Source organism: Phaseolus vulgaris, chromosome 1 (genome assembly GCF_051622355.1).
Source record: "Phaseolus vulgaris cultivar YP4 chromosome 1, ASM5162235v1, whole genome shotgun sequence".
Classification (NCBI taxonomy): domain Eukaryota; kingdom Viridiplantae; phylum Streptophyta; class Magnoliopsida; order Fabales; family Fabaceae; genus Phaseolus; species Phaseolus vulgaris.
In genome coordinates, this window is record NC_143498.1 from 41885355 (window position 1) to 41908034 (window position 22680).

Consider the following 22680-nt stretch of genomic DNA (forward strand, 5'->3'; position numbering starts at 1 on the left):
AACTAGATCATCTCTTTTTATCTGTCATTGGATGTTCTTTTTTCCTTCTCTCACATTGTTGTGTTGATATGTTGTCTTTTCTTATAGGCACTTGGGCATATATATGTTCAGCTTGGTTAAAGTGAAAAAGGGCAGGACTTTATTAGGAGAGCTACAAAAATGATTTGGGGATGCTCACGTGAATGCTTCTAGAACACCTTTTGCATTGATATTTTTAAATTTTTTTGTGTTCAGTGTTGTGCAATATAATATTTATAATATTTGCTACACTTGTTTTGATTACTTGTTGAGTTAATGTTCTATAATGAAAAACTTTATTAGGTTAAGTTGTTATTTATGTTTTTTATTTGAGTTAGTGGGAATATTTAGTATTTTTTTTAAATATGAGATTATATATATTTGAATAAAAATTGTCATTTGTTCTATCTCCCTTGTTTTTGGTGAAGTATTTTTTTTTCCAATTAATATTGTTGTTAGCTCTCTTCCTTTTTCTGATGTGATTCTTCATTTTTTGGTATATAATTTCATTAATTAAAATTCAATAGATTTCGAATTGATTCATTTGCTGTTGCTAAAAGTGAAAAAATTGATAATTGAACTATAACATTCTTGATATAGTTTCAATTTTTGGTTTGTCAAAAAAGATTCATTGTCTTGCAGACATTTCTTGAGCTGAGAGAATTATTAATTCTTTATGACACATGAGCTGCACTAGATCCATTAAAAAATGTAATGGATATAGAGTTTATCATATGTTCTTTTTTTGGTTTGGAAATTTTATAATTTATCATATGAATGGACTTTTGAAGTTTCATAATTTGTTATGATATAGATATTGTAATTGTGGTCCAGACTCAAACTCTTTTTAAGAAGGGAGGTCAAGAAGTACCAATTGAATTACTAAATAATGTTGGTACACCTCAGTTTGAAAGGATTCAAGTTTGATTTTTTTAGTTGTAACTTATATGTCACTCCTTTTTTTCAACATAATAGATGTTGGATAGTTGAATTTAGAAGGAGAAAATATTGATTTTATTATTCAATAATGAGAATATAGTGCTAATATAAGGACTATTTTACAATATTGTTTGAGAGAATGTAGTTCGTAGATTTTGCCTATCATCCATATGTACAAACTTTTGATTTATTTGAATAAACTTCTCCACAAGTTTTTTGTTTTTATATTAACTTGTCTAAAAGTTTTTGTTTATTTATTTTTTATTTTTGCATAAGGTAGTCTTAGCTTATTAAAAATCTTATTGCATTTTTTTTTAATTTTTGTCTCTCTTAAGTGTTTACAGAAAAATTTATCCAAACAAGCTTTAGCAAAGACTATTTGCTTTCCTAGACTAATATTAATTGAGTGCAACTCCTTAGACAATGAAATACCCATACCTATATTCATAATTGTATTAGAATTCTAGTCAATGTAGAATATCAATGTAGAATAGGTTCTATCTTAGATATAAGTAAATCTGCATTAGCTAAAAAAAAACATTATCTAAATTTTTTTAAATGATAGCATTGTTTATTTTCATAAATTTTGTTTGATAAAAGTTATCAATATAATAAATTTACTTTTTTATAATAAGAATCAAACCTAAATATTTATGTTTATTATTCCAACATCAATAACTAAATGGATCTTAATGAATAAGATGAATGATTTAATAAGTAATATGTATTTCTTATATCAATATAATTATTTGGTATTAATACGAAATTATACCTATATAGTATTATGAAACCTTGAAAAGTAAATAAAAAAAAGTTGAAGGGTAGTAATGTATTAATGTTAGGTGGTAGAAGAAGAACAAAGGGTCTGAGAAAATTGTTGGACTATTTTGGTTCAACATTTTTATTATTTATCATCTAATTTTTTATATATACACCTCTTAGAAGTAATGGAGGGTTTGAAAACTGCCGGTAATAATGGGAGCTTGAAAACCATCGAGAATAACGGGGATTTTCAAAACCAACAGAAATAACGGGAGTTTCCAAATCGTCGGGAGTAACGGGGATTTCCAAACTGCTGAAAAGTAATTATTTTCTAGGAGTTCGTAAAAACCGTTGGTAATCCGTAGGCGATGCTGGATCTATCAGAAGAAAAGCAAACCATAGATAACGTACTTAACAAAGGTTAAAACCGTCGAAAATGCAAAAAGTAATTCCATTAAAAACAATTTTTTTTGTAGTATTTTTTAATCTCTTTTAACATTTCAAAATACTAACTAAAATATATTTTATTTTCTTAAAAGAAAGTATTTCCCATAATATAAAACAAGGAAGAGAAAATAAAGATAAAGATATTATTGAAATAAAATGAGTGTTTTTTATTATTGAAATATATTATTGAAGGAAGAAGTAAGAGGACATGGAAGCTGTCTGGCTGCAGAGACCGGGGGTTTTCTTTGGCAAATTCTGATGTTATCAAAATGCAGCTATCTTTGTCATGATGAAAAGGGATGGGAGGGAGTTCTTTTTTCACATCTTTTCAGTAGCTGTTCAGTAGGTTGCTAATTCCAGGAGTTTCTTCTTTTGCTGGTTTATGTGCAGATCAAGTTCCTTTGGTTGGGACTCCTTAATAATTTAAGTTCTAGTGTTAAGTGCTTTAATTCTCAATTTGTTTTGTTCTTTGTTTAAAAAAGTGGTTATGTATAAAAAAAATATAATATAATTGTATATATTAACATTCTCTCCTCCCATCATAATTTTTATTGCGCTAAAATATATTGAGTATAAAATGTACCTTTATCAATTAATAATTTTATATAATTTTTTCATCCATTCATATAAAATATTAAAATTTAAACATAATAATAAAATTATTAAAAAAATTATATTTTAATATATTTTAAAATATACTCTGTGTTATTAAAAAGAGATAATAAATTAATATAAAATTGTGTAGATACAATCTATATTAAAAGAACTTTAAATTTAATTAATTGTAAGTTTTTAAAAATTATAATGCGATTAAAACTATTAAATAATGTAACATTTAATATAAGCTATATAGTACAAATACAGGTATATATATATATATATATATGTATAGTTTACTATTCACAAAGGACCACTTTTCATAGGACCACATTCATAATTGAGAAGGTTTGGGACTATTTGATGTCTGTTTTGGTTTGACAACCTTAGTTTTTAATCAAATTGGTTGAAATATTGCTATCAATGGTGTGATTCCAAATATAAAATAACATTAAGGAATTTAATTTCATATTTATAAAGGTAAAATATAGCTAGTATTATGTAGGGATAAAATATTTTTACATTTATTTAATCCCAAACTACTTATATAAATGCATAGGAGATTAGTGTGTCACTAAGACCCACAATGGTAGTGTTGTGGAACTTGTAATAGTTTGAACTCCAAGAAAAAAAAGCAGATAGAGTGACCAAAAACTCATCAATGGATGCTGCTGGTGCAACCCTTTTGGGTTACATCTTCTCCTTCTCCTTAGCTTTCATTCTTTTCACTCTACTTTTGAAGTCCCTTGGCATTTTACAAACAAAAAATGGCAGTGTTGGAGCTCCACCATCTCCACCATCGCTTCCCATTATCGGTCATCTCCACCTTGTGGGTTCCGTTGTACCGAAATCATTCCAAGCTCTGGCTCGCCGTTATGGCCCTCTCATTCAGCTCCGTTTAGGTGCCTCAACATGCGTAGTTGTCTCCAACGCCCAAGTCGCCAAAGAAGTCATGAAAACACATGACCTCAATTTCTGTTACCGACCCCAGTTTGGATCCTCAGAGAACTACTCGTACAAAGGCTCTGATTTCGTCACTGCCCCATATGGCCCTTATTGGCGCTTCATCAAAAAGCTTTGCGTTACTCAACTTCTCTCCACCACGCAGCTTGGGCGCTTACGGCACATCCGGCAGCAGGAGATAGAGAAGCTCTTGAAATCTCTCCTGGAGTGTTCCTCTGAAGGCAGGGAAACGAATTTGAACCGTGATCTTGCTGCTTTGACCAACAATGTCCTGTGTCGGATGGCCATGAGTACGACCTGTTGTTTGGACGACGTTAATGATGGTGAGGATATTATTGGCCTGGTGACGGAGTTTATGCACATGGGAGCAAAGTTGAGCATGGGTGAGGTGTTGGGACCTTTGGGAAAGTTTGACTTGTTTGGGTATGGGAAGAAGCTTGTCAGAATAGTTGGTAAATTCGACCAGATTTTGGAGCGCATCTTACAGGAACATGAAGCGAACAACTCCGAAAGAGGGGACATGATGGATATTCTATTGCGAGTCCACAAAGATCCAAATGCTGAGATGAGGTTAACAAGGAATGATATCAAGGCCTTCTTCCTGGTAAGTTCTTATCTTTTGCCTTGGATATTCACTGTTTTTTATGTAAAAAAGTTTCACATTTTTAGAACGGAGTAGAGTAGAAAAGTATTATAGTTTTTGTGGTGTGTTGCAAGGATATTTTCCTAGCGGGAACAGACACGTCTTCAACAGCGTCCCAATGGGCCATGGCAGAAATCATGAACAACCCAGGAGTGTTGACGAAGGTGAGGGAAGAGATTGATGCAGTGGTGGGTTCTAGCAGGTTGGTTACTGAATCAGACCTTCCAAATCTACCTTATCTCCAAGCTGTTGTGAAGGAAGTGCTAAGACTCCACCCAACGGCACCATTCGCTCTTAGAGAATCGGCAGAGGACTGCACCATCAACGGGTATGATATAAAGAGCCAGACACGGACACTGATCAATGTGTACGCCATCATGCGGGACCCAGAAGCGTGGGCGAATCCAGAGGAGTTTATACCAGAAAGGTTCTTGTTGGACGACAGTGATGAGATGAAGGGTGGTGATTTCAGGTACCTTCCATTTGGATCTGGGAGGAGGGGATGTCCTGGATCTTCACTTGCCCTAACGGTTATACAAGGGACAGTTGCATCACTGATCCAATGTTTTGAATGGAAGACGAAAGGGGGAGAGAGGGTTTGTTTGGAAGAAGGATCATCATTTTCTACAGGATTGGCAAAACCACTTGTTTGTTACCCTGTCACTCGTTTTAATCCTTTTTAATTCTACACTGCTGTTATGTCTATCAAAACTACTGTTCTATCATCTACTATTATGTTGTTTTTAGGTTCATCATCTACTCATTCACAATTCCTGTTGTTTGTTACCACTGTTGTCATGTAACTGTGATTTTTTAAACATATTTATAGTTTCTGCCAAATAATGAGGTGTCTCATTGTGCATTGTGCTGTCTTCAGAATAAGTTGGGAAAGCTGCCAAACGAAAAAAAGATCGCGCGATTAAATAATGAAGTAATTAATTAATTAACCAACTAAAAGGACAAATAAAAAAGAATATTCGTTTTAATTATTCATTATGCAAATCACCATATAATATTATTCAATTTCTTTTATCAAACATGGGTACGGGATGATAAATGTTATTCAATTTTTCCAAATACAAATAAGAATGACATTGAGTATATAATTAACGGTTCTGTATCTGTAATTTGTCCATTTTTTAATATTTTTTTTACAAAATATATATATATATATATATATATCATATTAATAATCAATATCAATAACTACATATAAATAGAGGCTCCACACACATATATATATATATATTAATAATCAATATCAATAACTACATATAAATAGAGGCTCCACAAAAAGAAAATTTATACAGCTAAAAATATTCAAACAACAGAAAATAAAAATAAACAAATATACTACTTTAGAATAAATCCCTATCCTGTATATGTATGTAGCGTCTGAATACATTATTCTTTTTTGCTGTAGGATTTGAATCTAACTATAAAGGATAACTCTATTTTTTATACCATCATATTACAACTTTTAATATTTTTAATATTATTTAATTACAAATTTATTTTATTATATATATTTATATTTAATTCATCATATTAAAAATTATATATAACTTTTATAATTGTCAAAGTATTATTTCTTAATTATAAATTATTTCTTTCATTTATATATATATATATGAGTTTTAACATTTCATTACCCACATATATTATATGTTGCGTGTGTGAATGGTAGCTAAAGTTTAAGATTAGTTGTCAAAAGAGAATATCGGCTAAAAATAAACCCTATTAGAATCGGCTAAAAGTAAACCCTATAAGAATCAGACACACCACCAATTCTATAATTAATAGAAAAAATATTTAAATGATTAAGTTTAATGTCAGAGAGAAGTCTACACTAACCGTAAGAAGAAAAAAACAAAAATAGAAAGTAATAAAAAATATCATAAAGTGAAATTAGTGTTTAAGTAATAATATTTTAGTGTTAGTTTCATCAACACACAGAAATGAATAAATATTAATTAATATTACAAGAAAATTATTAAATAAAAATTAAATTTTTAAATAAAAAATAATTATTTATTAACTAATTTAAAAGTTAATTTATAATTTTTTTAATAATAAAAATATTTTAAATATTAATAACTTATTTAATTTTTAAAATAATATTTATTTTAATTAATATAATAATTAATTATTTTTATTTTTAAAATTTATTTTTATTTAATATTAAACAATTATTTTTTTAAAGTAGGTACTGCAAGTTTCACCGATGCTAATGAAAAAATATAACGTCAGTGAGACTAACGTTAATGGAATTATGAAAGAAAAAAAGTAAAAAATTATTGACCATATGTTTTAATATGAGTCATTACTCATTTTTTTTCCACGCGACATTTTTCGTTCTCAAAAATCTTTTTCCCTCTTTTCCCCAACTCTCGTGCTCCCATTCTTTTCATTTGCGATTTTTACTGATACTCCAATTTGTGTGAAGAATCTTTGTAAAGTAGAGTTATTAGCGCAGGGAGGACGTGGTGGTGAGAAGTAGCTGTTGTGGTGATCCTAGAATTCTTGAAGTAGATATGAAAGTGTGTGGGTGGATGACTTAAATGTGAGTTTTCTAATTTTGTATTGTTAAAGTGTTTTGCAGTGTTGATGATCCCTTGTATAGCACAAGTTGGTTTTTGATATGTGGCTAATTTACTCATTTGATTGTGTTTGTCACATATAAATTGGTATCTATTCTAGCTAGCTAACTAGATGATCTTTAGCTAGAGCATCCAAGATAAACAATGATTTTCAATGTTAGTGTTTTGTCCTTTTTATCGGTTTCCCTTCATTCTTATAGAACCCTCTAACCCTTCTCCTCTTGTATGTGACTTAATTCTTTCATAACTTTTCGTAACTTTCTTCGATTATTTTACCGAGAGTTGTGAAGATTTTGTAACGTTGTGAACCTTTTGGTGTCAGATTATGGCAGACTTAACTGGATCGGTCCATGACCTTACCGCCTCTCAGCTTCAGGCATGAGCCAATGAGGCTTTAACAAGCCACCTCATCCTTTCCCGACCTGATCAGCCCACCTCATTCGACTCGTATATGGATCGGCCCATGACCTCACAACCCATCAGCCTCATGCGTGAGTCGATGAGGCTTAACAAGCTTTCAACACATCCTCCCCTTCGACCCAAACACAAGAATCAGGTCTCAATACTCACAAAGCCCCGAATAGACATTTCTTGATTTGCACACTCCGTTTTGTTTGCTCCACAACCTCGTAATGGACTATATCTCTTTGTACCCCTGAGCCAAACGCGATATCCTTCACAAGTTTTCCATTTTTACTTCTTCTAAACGAGTCAAACATTTTCGTCATGGCCAAACCTTGATTCGCTCTGGTATCGAAACACATGTTGTTGTCATTCCCTGTTCTTCTGATGAGCCTGTTTGTAAAGATTGTTGAGATGAAGAACCTTTTTGCTTCTTTTACGAAACCGTCTTTACTAAGCTGGGCATTCACCTTCCTTTATCACTATTTGAGCAAGGTATTTTAAACATGATGAACGTTGCCCCGACCCAACTTCATCCTAATAATTGGGCCTTTGTCCAAGCCTTTCAAATCCTTTGCACTCACTCATTCATTTTCCCTACACTAAATGTGTTCTTCTATTTTTTTCGAGTTTAGCCCCTCTAAACGAACCTCATAGGCTTCCCTCAATGGTGTCTATTCCTGTTCCAATCTTCCTATAAGACATTCAAAGGAAAATTTCTCAAAGTCACAAATGGTCTCCATGATTCCGATCTATTAGAGGGATTTCCCTTATACTAGTCCTTTTGTCCAAAATGTCAAACTTCTCGCACCCTCGACGACCTAGAAAGTCATGAAATAAGCGATTGCAAAACGCTCGATGAGTTGGGCATCATATTTGAAACCTCCATTCTTCTAAAGCTCAAGTCCCGACCCACTGACATTAAAGTCTACATTGGTACCTACACCTTCCACTTGCTTTTCCTTTCCTTCTTTATGCTCAACCTAACCTCCATATTTAAGCAGAAAACACCATGTCGTTGAGCAGAGGTGAGATGAGGCGTTGCACAAAGAACATGGAGAAAGTCACCTCGGTTGCCGTCACCATTAACTCAGAGAAAACCACCACCATTCCGCTCAAGCGCACATGCTGAGATCGTGATCTCCCAAAACTCGAGCACCTAACTTTGGAACCATCACACTCCTCTCATCAACACTCAACCTTTGGCAGCCAATCATGCCAGGGTGGGAAACCCTCTTGCGTGACCACTTCCATTCCCAACTTGTCCTCCTGGGTCGACTTTCTAAGTAGGGATGCTAATGCGAAGAAGGGATGCTAATGTGAGGCGGGTTCACTAATTTAGCTCATTGACCTGTTTAGGCCCGCTCCACATAACTCGTAATCGTGCAGCCCAATAAGGGGTGGGCGGGTTGACCCGCATAAATAAAAGAATAAAATTTTATTATGCAAAAAAAAAAAATCATACCTCATTCACCCATTATTGCAATATGATCTTTATTTTATTTTATTTTTAAAAAAATGAATTTAATATACTAAAAAATGAATGTTTTATTTTAATTGTCTAAATGAGTTAATATCAAGAGTGAAGTGGATTTAGTTTTAAGTTAAATCTTATATTTTAAATTCGTTAATAAAAAATAATATAAAAAAAGATTTGAATAAGATAGTTAAGAAATTAGTCATCTTCATTAAAAAAATTTGTAACAAAACTTTGATAAGACACTCTTATACATTTACATACATATATAAGAAAAATAAATGCAAAACAAAACTTTAATTATTTTTAATCAAGCCTTTTAACAACTCTCATACTTGAATTCATATTTTTATCTTAATTGAATCAATTGAAACATGGATACAATTTTAATTTTTGAGCAACAAGGAATAAGTTTTTGTTATAATTAATGATATTTTAATTTTTGAAAAAAAAATATTTTTCTTATACAGGCCGGTCCGCGAGTTATCTCTTATGCGAGGCAAGCCTATGCGGGGTGCATCAGCCTGTATTGTCATCCATACAACCAAGATCCAATTGAAAAACAATACACTAACAAAACATAAATATTATAAGGTCATAAAATCGATTTTGGTTGGAGTTATAGGAAAACCAAAATCTATTCCAATACCTGTCACACAATGAGAATCAATTCTTGTTATAGTTTAAAAACTACAAAATCGATACTATAAAACCAAACCTACATCGTTTGGAAAAATTGGAAAATTGATTTTGCTTGTTTAAAATAAACATCAGAATCGACTTTGTTGTTTATGTGAAAAATTTTAAAATTGATTCTCTGTTCCCACAATGTACAACAAATTAATTCTCGTAAAAAAAATCAACAAAAACTCATTGCATCAAGTGAATTTTTCTTTCTTTCTTTGTTGCTCAAGTACAGATAATTGAACAACTCCCTCAGCCTATGTAAAAGTAATCAATTTCGCCAAAGTTAACACGCACACTCTGTTTTTTGAAAAACCATTATTCTTCTATTTCTCTGTTGTATATCTTACAATTGAGAGAACAACCTATTTATAGACATTAGCAAGCTCTTCTAAAACAGACATTAGCAACCCCAGTAACAACTCTTGACCTTTCATCTATCGAAACTCTAGTGCTTTTATTTTCCATTAACTTCTAAATTTAAAAATCCACAAAATAAAATTTAAAGTTTATTCAACACCCTAACCTTAACAACAAACTAGCTCTCATGATACAATGTTCACTTTCTCTGAACACAACAAGCAGAACTCTTACAAAACCTAATTATATTTATTACACTGATAAGGTTCTTGTTAGTTCACAGGTCTAGAGCTTATGAAAAAAGTGGTCAAGATTCTCTTCTGCCACTTCCACCAAGCATTGTCACCATTTCCCCATTCAATACTGACACCTTTGTATTCAAAATGCATGCACGATTGCCACCACTGTATTTAGAATGCATGCAAAGATATCAAAGTAAAATGCATTGTGCCTACGCGGAATCAACGCAAATCCTCTTCATTTCTGTGAAGAGCGAAAACGCTTCCACCCACTCCTCATCCGCTTAGGAACCTTCAAAAACATCGAATCAAATAGGAGTGCACCCACTCGTCCCTCCCTCCTAAATTGTCATACTCGGATTTGAACACAATGTAAAACAGATATGTGAAATGTATGTAACGAAAGTAGAAAATAAAATAGTGATAGGTTGCTACTACAAATAATAAAAAATATTCACATAGAAAATTTATTTTTTAATATAAAATATTATTATAATAGTGAGTAGACATGATTTACTTTTTGAGAAAAGTTTATTTTAAATATCAGTCAAGTCGTCATCTTAGGATTATTATTATACTTATAAGTATGATTATCAATATTAATATAATTAATAAAATAAAAATTAATATTATTAATATTATTAATATTTTTAAATATTATTAATATTTTTAAATATTATTAATATTTTTAAATATTATTAATATTTTTAAATATTATTAATATTTTTAAATATTATAAATATTGTTAATATTATAAATAATTTTAATTTTATAAATATTTTTATTAATAGTATTTATTTTATTAATGTTATTATTACTAATGTTATTAATTTTGTTATATTATTAATATCATTAATTCTATTATTATTAATATTATTAATATTATTAATTTTATAATATTAATAATATGTATACTTATTAGTTATTGTTATTATTATTTATGAATATTAATTATGATTTTATAATTCTTCATATAATAATAATATTTTTAATATTATGTATATAATTATTATGATAGTAGTTGGTAGGTAATAGAGATGTGTGAGTGATAGTTCGTAGGTAATAGAGATTCGTGGGTAATAGTTGATAGGTAATATAGATCCGTAGGTAAAAGTTGGTAGGTAATAAGATCTGTGGGTAATAGTTGGTAGGTAATGCTGGATTTACCTACAGATTTAGAATCTGTGGATAATGTCCGTAGGTAATATCCGTAGGTAATGCTGAATTTACCTACAGACTCATATCCATAGGTAAAAATCCGTAGATAATACTGATATTTTTTTGTAGTGTAAACTAATTTAGAAACTAAAATTTTTTTAGTCTCTAAAATGATATCTAATTTAGTCATTATAACAACTAATTATTTTTTTATCTAAAAATTGATTTCTATTTTATGATTTTTTTTTTAGTTTTATATATAAATAGGAAAAAACATACATTTAACAATTTAACAACTGTTTATAAGAATACTTTCAATTAAAAAATAAAATAAAATATTAATTTATTGAAGTGTGAAATTTATGTTTTTCCTTAATTTTTTTTCTGTGTAAAAGAAACTTTTCCTAGAAAATAAAATCAGAGAAAAAAACTTTTACTAACAAAAAATCAGTGCAAAAGTGTTCAGATGACAGGACAAAACTAAATAAAATGGACACTTTTATTTAATCTATCATGCATCATGGTATTCAGTTTCAACCTGATAAAAAATAGGTGTAAGAAAATGAAAGCATACCAAATTCATAAAATTAAAACTATATCAGTCACTTTTAACAACTACGTGAACTGCTGTTTTTGTGCTTTGGTGTATGTACAATGGAAAGCTACGATGTTTCAACGAAAGGAACTTTCTCAGGGGACATTTTGATTGGAGGCTGGACTTGGTCACAATGTCGTAGTCCGAAAACTGAAACGTTGACGTTGCCGGCCAGCATCACATAAATGTCCATTTCCAAAACAGACAAGAGTAGCAAACATAAACTAGAAATTAATTAAGCAGTTTGTGTTAATAGGAAGAAGTCTTTTCCTTATATACGTTGCCAACCACCATATTTTCATTAACTTCCCAAACATTTAAATCAAATATGGCTGATTATTACCAAGACTACATCCTGCTTTTCATCACATGTTTAGTCTCCACAATCGTGGTTCGAGCCATACTCAGCAGAAAACAAAACAAGAGTAATAGACCACCAAGTCCACAAGCCTTACCCATCATTGGACATCTCCACCTTCTTGCTCCAATACCTCACCAGGCTCTTCACAAGCTCTCTACTCGCTATGGACCCATAATGCATCTTTTCCTTGGCTCTGTGCCTTGTGTCATTGCTTCCACACCCGAAGCTGCTAGAGAATTCCTTAAAACTCACGAAACCCGTTTCTCCAACCGCCCGCAAAGTTCTGCAGTTGATTTTCTAACATATGGCTCCCAGGACTTCTCTTTTGCGCCATATGGACCTTATTGGAAATTCATGAAGAGAATATGCATGTCGGAACTTCTGGGGGGTCCCACGCTAAGTCAGCTACTTCCTGTGAGGAGACAAGAGACGTTAAGGTTTCTGAGGCTTGTGCTCAATAAAGGGGAGGCGGATGAGGCTATTGATGTTGGGAGAGAACTTTTGACGCTCTCGAATAATGTTGTGTCGAGGATGATTATGAGCCAAACATGTTCTCAAGATGACACTGAAGCTGAAGAGGTGAGGAAGTTGGTGCAAGACACTGTTCTTCTCACTGGGAAGTTTAATGTGTCAGATTTCGTTTGGTTCTTTAAGAACTGGGATGTGCAGGGGTTCGGGAAAAGACTCAAGGAAATTCGAGACAGGTTTGACACCATGATGGAGAGGGCGATCAAGGAGCATCAAGAGGAAAGGAAGAAGAGAAAGGAAGTGGGAAGTGGAGGAGATGGCCAAATCAAGAATCTACTTGATGTATTATTGGACATACATGAAGATGAGAACTCTGACATAAAATTGACAAAAGAGAACATAAAGGCCTTCATCTTGGTAAGTCACTTTCTGTCACAAGATTTTAATGACTTCTACTCTACCGTATTGCTATGATGCAAATAAGGGACTCACGACCCGTTGTATGCTTTGATTGACGTTAGATGATCCAGAATTATGTTAAAATATCAGTTAATTGATGTAAGATAAATGTTTACATGTGTGTTTTTACATTAAATAATTGATTTTAGGTTCAGAACTGATTTTAACTGACAATTTTAAGTAGTTTTTGTGTTGGATCCAGAATTTGTCGAACATGAAAAACTGATGGTATAGTTCTAAATTTTGAAGGACGTGTTCATGGCAGGAACAGACACTGCAGCCTCGACAATCGTATGGGCTTTGGCTGAGTTGATTAACCACCCAGATGTGATGGAGAGAGCAAGGGAGGAGATTGATGCTGTGATTGGAAGTGGTAGATTAGTAGAAGAGTCAGACCTTGTCAACCTTTCTTACCTACAAGCTATAGTCAAAGAAACCCTGAGGATTCACCCCACAGGTCCATTAATTGTCAGAGAATCGTCTGAAAGCTGCACTATCTGGGGCTATGAGATTCCACCCAAGACTCAGTTGTTTGTTAATGTGTGGGCTATTGGTAGGGATCCCAAACACTGGGAGAACCCACTTGAGTTTAGACCAGAGAGGTTTCTTAGTGAAGAGGAAAATGGTAAGAGCCAGTTAGATGTGAGGGGACAATATTTTCATCTGATTCCATTTGGGAGTGGAAGAAGAGGTTGTCCTGGAACCTCACTGGCTTTGCAGGTTGTACAGACCAATCTTGCTGCTATGATTCAGTGCTTTGAATGGAAAGTTAAAGGAGGCAATGAGACTGTTGACATGGAAGAGAAACCTGGGATAACTCTTTCAAGGGCTCATCCATTGGTTTGTGTTCCTGTTCCTAGGCTTAATCCTTTTCCTCCCCTGTGACAGTGATCAGACAAAATCAAGATTGGGTCAGAAAGGAAAAACTTCAAATTGAAAATTCACATTTTGGCTCATTCTTGTTTATCTGTAGTATTCACCATCATAAATTTCACAGACCCTGTCTATGCTTTGCAAAATGAACGCAAGCAAGGTTTATTCCAAACTTATGTTGTTATTCAATTAGAATTAAGATTTCGTTCCACTTATACAAACCTTTGCTATGTACTGAACAACAAAATAAACACTTAAAAAGAGCTAGATCTTACTATTCTCATTATTTCTAAAGAAATTTATTATAGCCTGTTTAAGAAATATCATGTTTGACTTCTTCGTCATGCGTATTAATCATAAACAGGATCTTTGGTGTCACGGAATGATTTTAATGTGGTTATAAGTCAAAATTTGGTTTCCAGCTTGTTGTTTTAAGTTCAAAATAAGAAATGGAAGGCATATGGTAGATGAGGCATAGCCAAGCAAAACTGAATTTTATAATAGAAAAATATTCTTTGACACCATATAAAATACAATAAGTGTAGGATAACACACTCCCATTTAACAATCATTGATTTTTCAAAGTTTATATGACTGTTACTAAATTACTCGGTCAAATAAACGTTTTCGATAAAATAATCCTACTTTACAACGGTTCAAAAATAGGCACTCTTTAAAATATATTAATAAAAAAGTTAGTTCTCAAATAAAATAAATTAAATAGATACGCAATCCAAAGTAGGCCTTACTCGCAGCAACTTGCTTTAGCCCCATTTCTTGCAGTTGTGACTTCAATGAAACTCATTGGTCTCAACTTATCTGTCATTAATGCTACTTATTTTTTCCATTTTAGATAATTTCATAAGAATATATCTCCCATACCCCTTGTCCAAAGTCTATTTGCCAAATTCCTCACTCGCCAAAACAAAAGCCAGTGGAAAGATCTGAAGGTGTAGATGGTTAGACTTTGAAGATGTCTATTACTATTTAAGTTTCTCACTGTAATCTACCTCACAAATTCACAATCAACAAAAAAGAACACTTGATAATACTCAAGGTATGGCTTTTCAAGTGTTACTCGTTTGTTTGATCTCCACCATCGTGATTGTATTCATACTGCGAACAAAACAAAACAAGACGCTCCTTCCACCAAGTCCAATGGCCCTCCCCATCATTGGCCACCTCCACCTTCTCTCCCCATTACCTCACCAAGATTTTCACAAGCTTTCAATCCGCTATGGACCCATCATGCACCTTTTCCTCGGCTCAGTCCCTTGTTTGGTGGCTTCAACCGCAGAAGCAGCCAAAGAGTTCCTCAAAACTCACGAATCCTCCTTCTCCAACCGCCCAGTTCAAACCGTGGCCGTTGAGGCCTTAACCTACGGATTCCAAGACTTCTTCTTCGCGCCTTACGGACCCTATTGGAAGTTCATGAAGAAACTGTGCATGTCTGAACTTCTCGGTAGCCGCATGTTAGAGCAGCTCCTTCCCGTGAGGCAGGAAGAGAACAAGAGATTCATCCAACGCGTGCTCGAAAAAGGGGTGGCTGGTGAGGCCGTGGATTTTGGAGGAGAGTTGATGACACTCTCGAATAACATCGTGTCGAGAATGGCTGTGAGTCGGACGAGTACTGAAAACGAGAAGGACGTTGAAGAGATGAGGAAGCTGGTGGCGGATGCCGCAGAGCTTGTGGGGAAGTTCAACATATCGGACTCCATTTGGTTCTTGAAGCGTTTCGATTTGCAGGGATTCAACATGAGGCTCAACGAAACTCGGGACAGGTTTGATGCCGTGTTGGACAGAATCATAAAGCGGCGTGAGGAGGAAAGAAGGAACAACAACCAAACCGGTGGAACACGTCCGTTTAAGGATATGCTTGATGTTTTATTGGACATCTTCGAAGATGAAAGTTCTGAAATGAAACTCAACAAAGACAAAATTAAGGCCTTCATCCTGGTAAGTCCATAAAGGAAATCTGTAGTTTTTTCATGCTTAAAGAGTAATTATATTTGTACAGAAAAGTTAAATAATGATACTCGCTTAAAGAGAATATTAGAGACTGATATTTGTACAGTAAGAAAACACACTAATAAGGAATTGTGATTGAAATAAAGTGGTAAATGACTATATTTACACTAGTCCTGTTCATGTAAAAGAGGCAGCATGATGTGTATAAATAGACCATGAATTCAAGAGAAGGGGTAAGTGATTTTGAAGAATAAGATATAAAAGATTAGTCTAAAGATTTTAGCTAGAATATTTATAAATACTAGTAAAAAAATTATATCTAATAGCAATTTATTATGATGATTCTAATTCATATATTATAGTAATTGAAAAATGCTATTGTAAATATAATAAGACTTATTATATTAATTATTATCTAAAATAACATAATAGGTTAAAATTTGACTTGTTACAATGAATATTTACTATGTTAGTTCAATTAATAACTAACACTAGTCTTATTCAGGATCAAAATCAAATTCATGCTTACTCTACTTTCACAAATATTCAATTTTCTTTTTTCTTCCTTCTCACCAATATATGTTGTGTTTTCATCTACTGTTGTGCTCCGTCGTTGTCTGTTTGTCAACTCCACTTTTGTTTCATCATCTTTGCGTTTCTGAAAAAATACTATTAAATGGGATAGAAAAATTAAATTATTGCTTATAGCTGAATTTGAGAAATAAGATTTAATGATGTCTTTGTTGTTCGAGTGGAAAGCATAAAAGTTTGCAGTCCTATTGTGTAGGTGTCCATTCTTGATTTGCTTTCATGCAAACATCACTAACATGTGTGTTTCTAATGACAACATTTAGGACATATTTGTTGCTGGGACAGACACGTCATCACTAACCATAGAATGGGCTATGGCAGAGTTAATGAACCATCCACATGTGTTGGAGAAGGCAAGGCTTGAAATAGATGCAGTGGTTGGAAAGAGTAGAATCGTAGAAGAATCAGACATTAAGAACCTTCCTTACCTGCAAGCCATTGTTAAAGAAACATTTAGGCTTCACCCAGCTGGTCCATTACTTTTTAGAGAGTCATCAAGAAGTGTAGTGGTGTGTGGGTATAATATTCCAGCCAACACTCGATTGTTCATCAACGTTTGGGCTATTGGTAGGGACCCCAATCAGTGGAAAAACCCTCTTGAGTTCAGGCCAGAGAGGTTTATTGATGAAGAGGGAAATGGGCATGGTGAATTGGATGTAAGGGGACAAAGTTTTCATCTTCTTCCTTTTGGAACTGGAAGAAGAAGGTGCCCTGGTATATCTCTGGCATTACAAATTCTGCATGTGAACCTTGCTGCTATCATTCAGTGTTTCCAGTTAAAGGTTAATGGTGGCAATGACAAGGTGGACATGGAAGAGAAGTCTGGCCTCACTCTTCCAAGGGCTCACCCCTTGATTTGTGTCCCTATTCCAAGGCTTAACCCTTTCCCTGCTATGTGACTTTTTTATTTCCATTCATATTATGTCATGTCAAAGATGCAAGTATTTTTATTTCTTTCATGTGTTTGTGCATGTGTTGCTTCTTACCATTATTCATAGCCAGTGTATCATTCTCATCCTCAACATTGAAATTTTCCTGTTATTATAATAAATAAAAAATTCAATCTTAAGTATGGGAATCCATGATTATTCATTGTCCATGAAGTAAAGAAAAGCTATCTTATCCTCTTTGATAGTTAAGATTCTAACATCCAAAAAATATAAATGGGTCCCTTTACTATGTTTGGAACCTCTTGTAACACCCTAGCAAACAATTTTCGTAATTGTAAAGATCTTTTGCTTATGTTCCTCCAGCAGTATTATTTTTACACATGGTCTAATATAAGACATCAACAATATAATCAAGCTATTTTGAAGTCTTTATCTAGTTCTAGATATTTTTCTCCTTTATCTACTCATTTTCTCTTTAAATTAACATTTGGAAAAAGTTGGTAGTGCATTTCGTTGTACTCCATTACTGACTTCAAAGCAATTTCTCTGGCCTTTCTGGAGTTTCTTCTTTAGCTTCAATTTCTTCGCCATCAATATGTGTTTCGTATATTAATGATTTTTTTATCAGCAAAAATATGTTAGTGGATCTTAATATGATAGTAAAACAAAACAACAAATGCTTTAATTATAGCCATAAAATAATTGACTCGTGAAATTCGCATGCAATAAAATATTAACTATAATCTTAATTGAGGCTAAAGAATGTATTTGTTGTAGCATAGAGGAATCTTTAGAAACACCAAAGATGAGTTTTGCGAATCCTGGAAGATGGGCTCGTCCGAGGTCTATGCTGAAGAAGACGAATACACGTTCACTTCTCAGTCCCCTTTTTCACACTCAATCCGTAAACACTGTGAGAAGAGAAGAAATTGAATTCGATTTCAAAGCTTACATGCTGCAGAAGGTTAACACTGTGAACCGAGCCTTGGACGCAGCCATTGAGCTGAGGGAGCCCAAGAAGCTCCACTAAGCCATGCGCTACACGCTCCTCTCCGGCGGCAAGAGGATTCGTCCGGTGCTCTGCATCGCCGCGTGCGAGCTCGTCGGAGGCCTCGATTACGCCGCCCTACCCGCCGCATGCGCCGTCGAGATGGTTCACGCCATGTCGCTCATCCACGACGACTTGCCCTGCATTGACAACGATGACCTCCGGCGAGGGAAGCCGACGTGCCACAAGGTCTTCGGCGAGAACGTGGCGATCCTCGCCGGCGATGCGCTGCAGGCGCGCGCGTTCGAGCACGTGGCGGCGTCGACGAAGAACGTGTGTCCCACCCGCGTGGTTCGCGCGATAGTGGAATTGGCGAAATCAATGGGCGCGGAAGGCGTTGCGGGGGGACAAGTGATGGATGTGAGTTCGGAAGGGTTGTCGAGTGAGGAGGGTTTGGAGAGAGTGGAATTGATTCACCTTCACAAATCGGCGGCGTTGTTGGAAGGTGCGGTTGTGTTGGGGGCAATAATGGGGGGTGGGTCGGACGAGGAAGTTGAGAGATTAAGGATGTTTGGTCGTTGCGTTGGGTTGATGGGTCAGGTTGTGGATGATATTCTTGATGTTACTCAATCGACGGAGAAATTGAGGAAGACTGCGGGGAAGGACTTGGTGGCTGGTAAACTGACATATCCCAAGGTTTTGGGGGTGGATAAGTCTAAGGAGATTGCTCGGAAATTGGTGGAGGATTCCAAGGAAATCTTGGTTGGGTTTGATACCCCAAAGGTAGCTCCACTCTTTGCTGTAACTAATTACATTGCAGGCAAAATCAATTAGGAACACGAAAATGACGTTGAGAACCCATAGTATACAACTGTGATGTGGCGGGACTTGATGAGATGGCAAAAGGTGTTTTCATCATTGAAAAAAAAAATTGGGCAAAAGAAAATTGAAATTGTGTTTTAGTCACTGAAGGAGAGAGTTAAATTTTTAAATGTATGAATATCTTGTTAGGAAAGAAAAGGGAAGATTTTCGTTGACAAGAGTTAGTTTACATCGAAGAGTTTCTTCCAATTCTTATGGGAATTTCAACTATATCACCAAACTTCTTTCACAAGTTATCATATTGATCAATTTGTTCAATTTATTAATTTGGGATAATTGTCCTGTTCCCGTATGATGTTCTTATTTAAGTTTGTATGTAGGTTTGTGTTTTGGCTAACATTATTATTCCATTTGTTTAACACATATTTCATTGGTACTTGTATGACTTTTGTTTTTCAAGGACAACCAAGCAATGTCGATACAAAATTCTCTTAAATTAAAATAACAAATAGTTGTCCTAAATATCAAGGTTATCATAGTTAAAACTCACTTCTAAATTTATGTGTTTAGTTAGTTCTTTCATTATAGAATAACCCTTCAACAACATTGAATCGACAAGTTTGTCTCTCAACAAAGACATTATGAGCAACACATTTCATTTTCAATAGAAATTTTGCTTGTATTTCATTGAATTTGGCATGTGTGTACTCTGATTGAAATTGTCTTTCAATGCTAGATTGGGAGGTGCAAGGAATAACAATGTTCAAAGAAGCAAAGTTCGCTTTGCATTCCAGTTCAACCTTTTTCTATAGTGCATTGTCATATTAGTGCAAAAATTGTTGGAGGGTTGTCATTGAATTGATATAGTCATAAAAAAAGGCGTTCATGCTCTCGCTCCTCTGCGTTGTTGACATCTCTGCCCAAAAAATATTTTAAGAAAACATGACACTCAACATCACTAAACATTATTACTTAAATCATATTGACTAATGAAATTTTTCTAGATTAATAAAAAATTATTAACATTGGTGCACTTATACACTTATCGTCTTCATTGTACGTTTGATTTCTTTATATTTATGATACCCCTGCAACTTCTCAAGTATTTTCTTCATGATGTGACATAAGCACCACCTGTGACGTGCATCAGGAAAGCACATCAGGAAATACAACTTCAATTGCATTTTGCATTGCCCTGAATTGGTTTGTCACAATGTCTTAGGAAGACCTATGTGACATACAACGCAACCAAGTTTGAAAGAAAAAAAAAACATTTTTGTCTTCCGAAGACAACAATCCACATCCCAACAAAATAGATTGCCTATGAGGATTAACACTAACAAATGGTGCAAAGGGAATGTCATATTTATTCGTCAAATATGCAGTATCGAAGTATAAAACATCCCAAAAGCTTTCCCACGTTGTATGGCTTCGTGCGTCTACTAAAAAAACATGACAAATACAATTATCAATGTCCAAATCTATGACGAAGAAAAATTGGTGATGAAGCTCCCTCATACAAGAGAAATGAGTTAAAAGGGCTTTCCCATCTCCTTTATTTCCCAAAGCTCTATTTTGTTTCATGAAATAATTCCAGACATCTCATTTAACAAATTCGATATTACCATCACCACTAGCTGCAAAAACAAACAATCGAAATTCTTGTTTATTCTACCACGAACTCTTCATTTATATCAAACATTCTCTTTGTTTGTAAATTGATTTTTCTATTCCCCTGAAACAACTATGACTTATTAGGCTAAGGTCATGTGAATGTTCTTCGTGCACCGACATAATATATCACTTCCCCTTCTTTTTCCAACAATTGTTTGAGTTGGAAATTCATTAGTTTGAGTTGGATAGGTGCTAACTTCGGTTGGATTGGGAAACACATATTTTCTTACTCTTGCACAAACCAACACGAAGTACCTTATTGGATTGTTGGATCTTTTCTTTGAACTTCGTGTTCTAATGAAAAAATTCTTGGAAATAGCACATTGTCGATAATTTTTTTTAACACTATCAACCTTATCAAAAGACTTACAACTATAGGAACCAATTCATCGTCATTATTAACATCTATGTTATTAACTATGTTTGAATTCTCACATTGTTCAAATAACGAAATGCCATCAAGAAAAATATTCTCCATGTCGTTCATCATCTGCATTATAAACATAATAATTATATACCAATGTTGATATACATTAATCATGTGTACAAATGGAAGCATAAGTAGACTTTATCTTTTTATTACAAACAAAGACAATGTCCCACGTTGTATGGTATTCAAAATAATAACATAAAATGCATGTGCTGGAAGGAAGACAAAAGTTATGAAAAATGCACAAATAACATGTAATGTTAGACCACATTTAAACACACAAGTTAGTAGTAGTGAGATTTGAAAACCTTAGTAAATGAAAAACTATTAAATACCTTTACACACATGGAACGTATTGAACATGCAGTTGAAGAACAAAGGAAAACAATGAATGCAATAGTTAGAGATGAGTTTCATGTAGGTGTGTAAGCAAACATAGTCTTTATGCAAGTATTGATGAATGAAACCTTTTCAAATAATGGTAGTTGAGGGTAACTATGGTGAGTTAATGTTCCCACCTACGCAACAATGATCTTACTTATGTGCAAGGGCAACCTTAAAACAAGTTCTCGCGAGAAAAATGAATAAAAGCGTGCTTTACACATTTGAATCCATGAGATTACTTTAGTTATAAGAAAAAATCACCTTTTAAGAACCAAAACATGAGAATGAATATCTTGTAAGTGCAAGTTCAGTGACAATTTTATCTTGTACAAAAGGATTTCCAATGCAGCAATGAGAAGATATTGATTTTGACACAAGTAATATTATTACAACATTCATACAATGATGCAGTGCAGCTGCAACATTAACATAGTTCTTGGACTGGCACATAATGTCCAAGTTGTTATCCTAAATCAGAACTCGGAAGATCCAATCAACACACAAGAATTTGTAAATCACATAGGTGACGAAAGTCATTGTCGTGATTTTCCTTCAAACACATGGAGATGGCACAACAATTCCATGGTGATCTTTATCGTGTTAAAAAATTTATTTTACAATTTTAAAACCAAACTAATATTATTAGGTGATTATTTTGAAGGACAAATAGATGGACACCATTGTGACCAACTATCATCCTTGTCTAAACAATCGGGTGTAGTATCATTGTTGATTTGCATTGTAAAATCTTGTCACCCCAATGGACTAGGGGACATGTCGATAACTTTCCAGGTAACCAATATATTGTTGTGTTTGATGTAATTGTAATCTAGTATACACAAAAAAATATTATTTTAAAAATCTTGCATTACAGGATCTCACATAGTT

The 22680-nt window shown here is 33.8% G+C and overlaps 4 protein-coding genes across 5 annotated transcripts; all 4 read left to right on the top strand.

The window, feature by feature from the left end:
- The first annotated feature begins 3318 nt into the window (after window positions 1–3318).
- Window positions 3319–5213, top strand: LOC137814105 (3,9-dihydroxypterocarpan 6A-monooxygenase). Its single transcript, XM_068616676.2, has 2 exons — window positions 3319–4330; window positions 4444–5213. The coding sequence occupies exons 1-2, from the start codon at window positions 3425–3427 to the stop codon at window positions 5050–5052; spliced, it is 1515 nt and encodes a 504-aa protein (XP_068472777.2). The 5' UTR covers window positions 3319–3424; the 3' UTR covers window positions 5053–5213.
- A 6883-nt stretch (window positions 5214–12096) lies between these two features.
- Window positions 12097–14337, top strand: LOC137814111 (cytochrome P450 93A2). Of its 2 annotated transcripts, none has more exons than XM_068616678.2 (2): window positions 12097–13130; window positions 13422–14337. In XM_068616678.2, the coding sequence occupies exons 1-2, from the start codon at window positions 12213–12215 to the stop codon at window positions 14055–14057; spliced, it is 1554 nt and encodes a 517-aa protein (XP_068472779.1). In that variant the 5' UTR covers window positions 12097–12212; the 3' UTR covers window positions 14058–14337. The 2 variants fall into 2 exon arrangements, with proteins under 2 accessions (XP_068472779.1, XP_090158913.1); XM_090302787.1 differs by having other exon boundaries at window positions 13438–14337.
- A 443-nt stretch (window positions 14338–14780) lies between these two features.
- LOC137814112 (cytochrome P450 93A3) lies at window positions 14781–17673 on the top strand. The gene is made up of 2 exons (XM_068616679.1): window positions 14781–16001; window positions 16868–17673. The coding sequence occupies exons 1-2, from the start codon at window positions 15105–15107 to the stop codon at window positions 17501–17503; spliced, it is 1533 nt and encodes a 510-aa protein (XP_068472780.1). The 5' UTR covers window positions 14781–15104; the 3' UTR covers window positions 17504–17673.
- A 450-nt stretch (window positions 17674–18123) lies between these two features.
- On the top strand, window positions 18124–19656 carry LOC137814113 (heterodimeric geranylgeranyl pyrophosphate synthase large subunit 1, chloroplastic). The gene has a single exon (XM_068616682.2). It carries the CDS (start codon window positions 18528–18530, stop codon window positions 19314–19316), a length of 789 nt encoding a protein of 262 aa, XP_068472783.2. The 5' UTR covers window positions 18124–18527; the 3' UTR covers window positions 19317–19656.
- Window positions 19657–22680: the final 3024 nt, after the last annotated feature.

Coding starts and splice junctions, on each gene's coding strand:
- LOC137814105 (XM_068616676.2), top strand. CDS start 3,425: ATGGATGCTGCTGGTGCAACCCTTTTGGGTTACATCTTCTCCTTCTCC. Junction 4,331..4,443: donor ATATCAAGGCCTTCTTCCTG/GTAAGTTCTTAT, acceptor GTGTGTTGCAAG/GATATTTTCCTAGCGGGAAC.
- LOC137814111 (XM_068616678.2), top strand. CDS start 12,213: ATGGCTGATTATTACCAAGACTACATCCTGCTTTTCATCACATGTTTA. Junction 13,131..13,421: donor ACATAAAGGCCTTCATCTTG/GTAAGTCACTTT, acceptor TAAATTTTGAAG/GACGTGTTCATGGCAGGAAC.
- LOC137814112 (XM_068616679.1), top strand. CDS start 15,105: ATGGCTTTTCAAGTGTTACTCGTTTGTTTGATCTCCACCATCGTGATT. Junction 16,002..16,867: donor AAATTAAGGCCTTCATCCTG/GTAAGTCCATAA, acceptor GACAACATTTAG/GACATATTTGTTGCTGGGAC.
- LOC137814113 (XM_068616682.2), top strand. CDS start 18,528: ATGCGCTACACGCTCCTCTCCGGCGGCAAGAGGATTCGTCCGGTGCTC.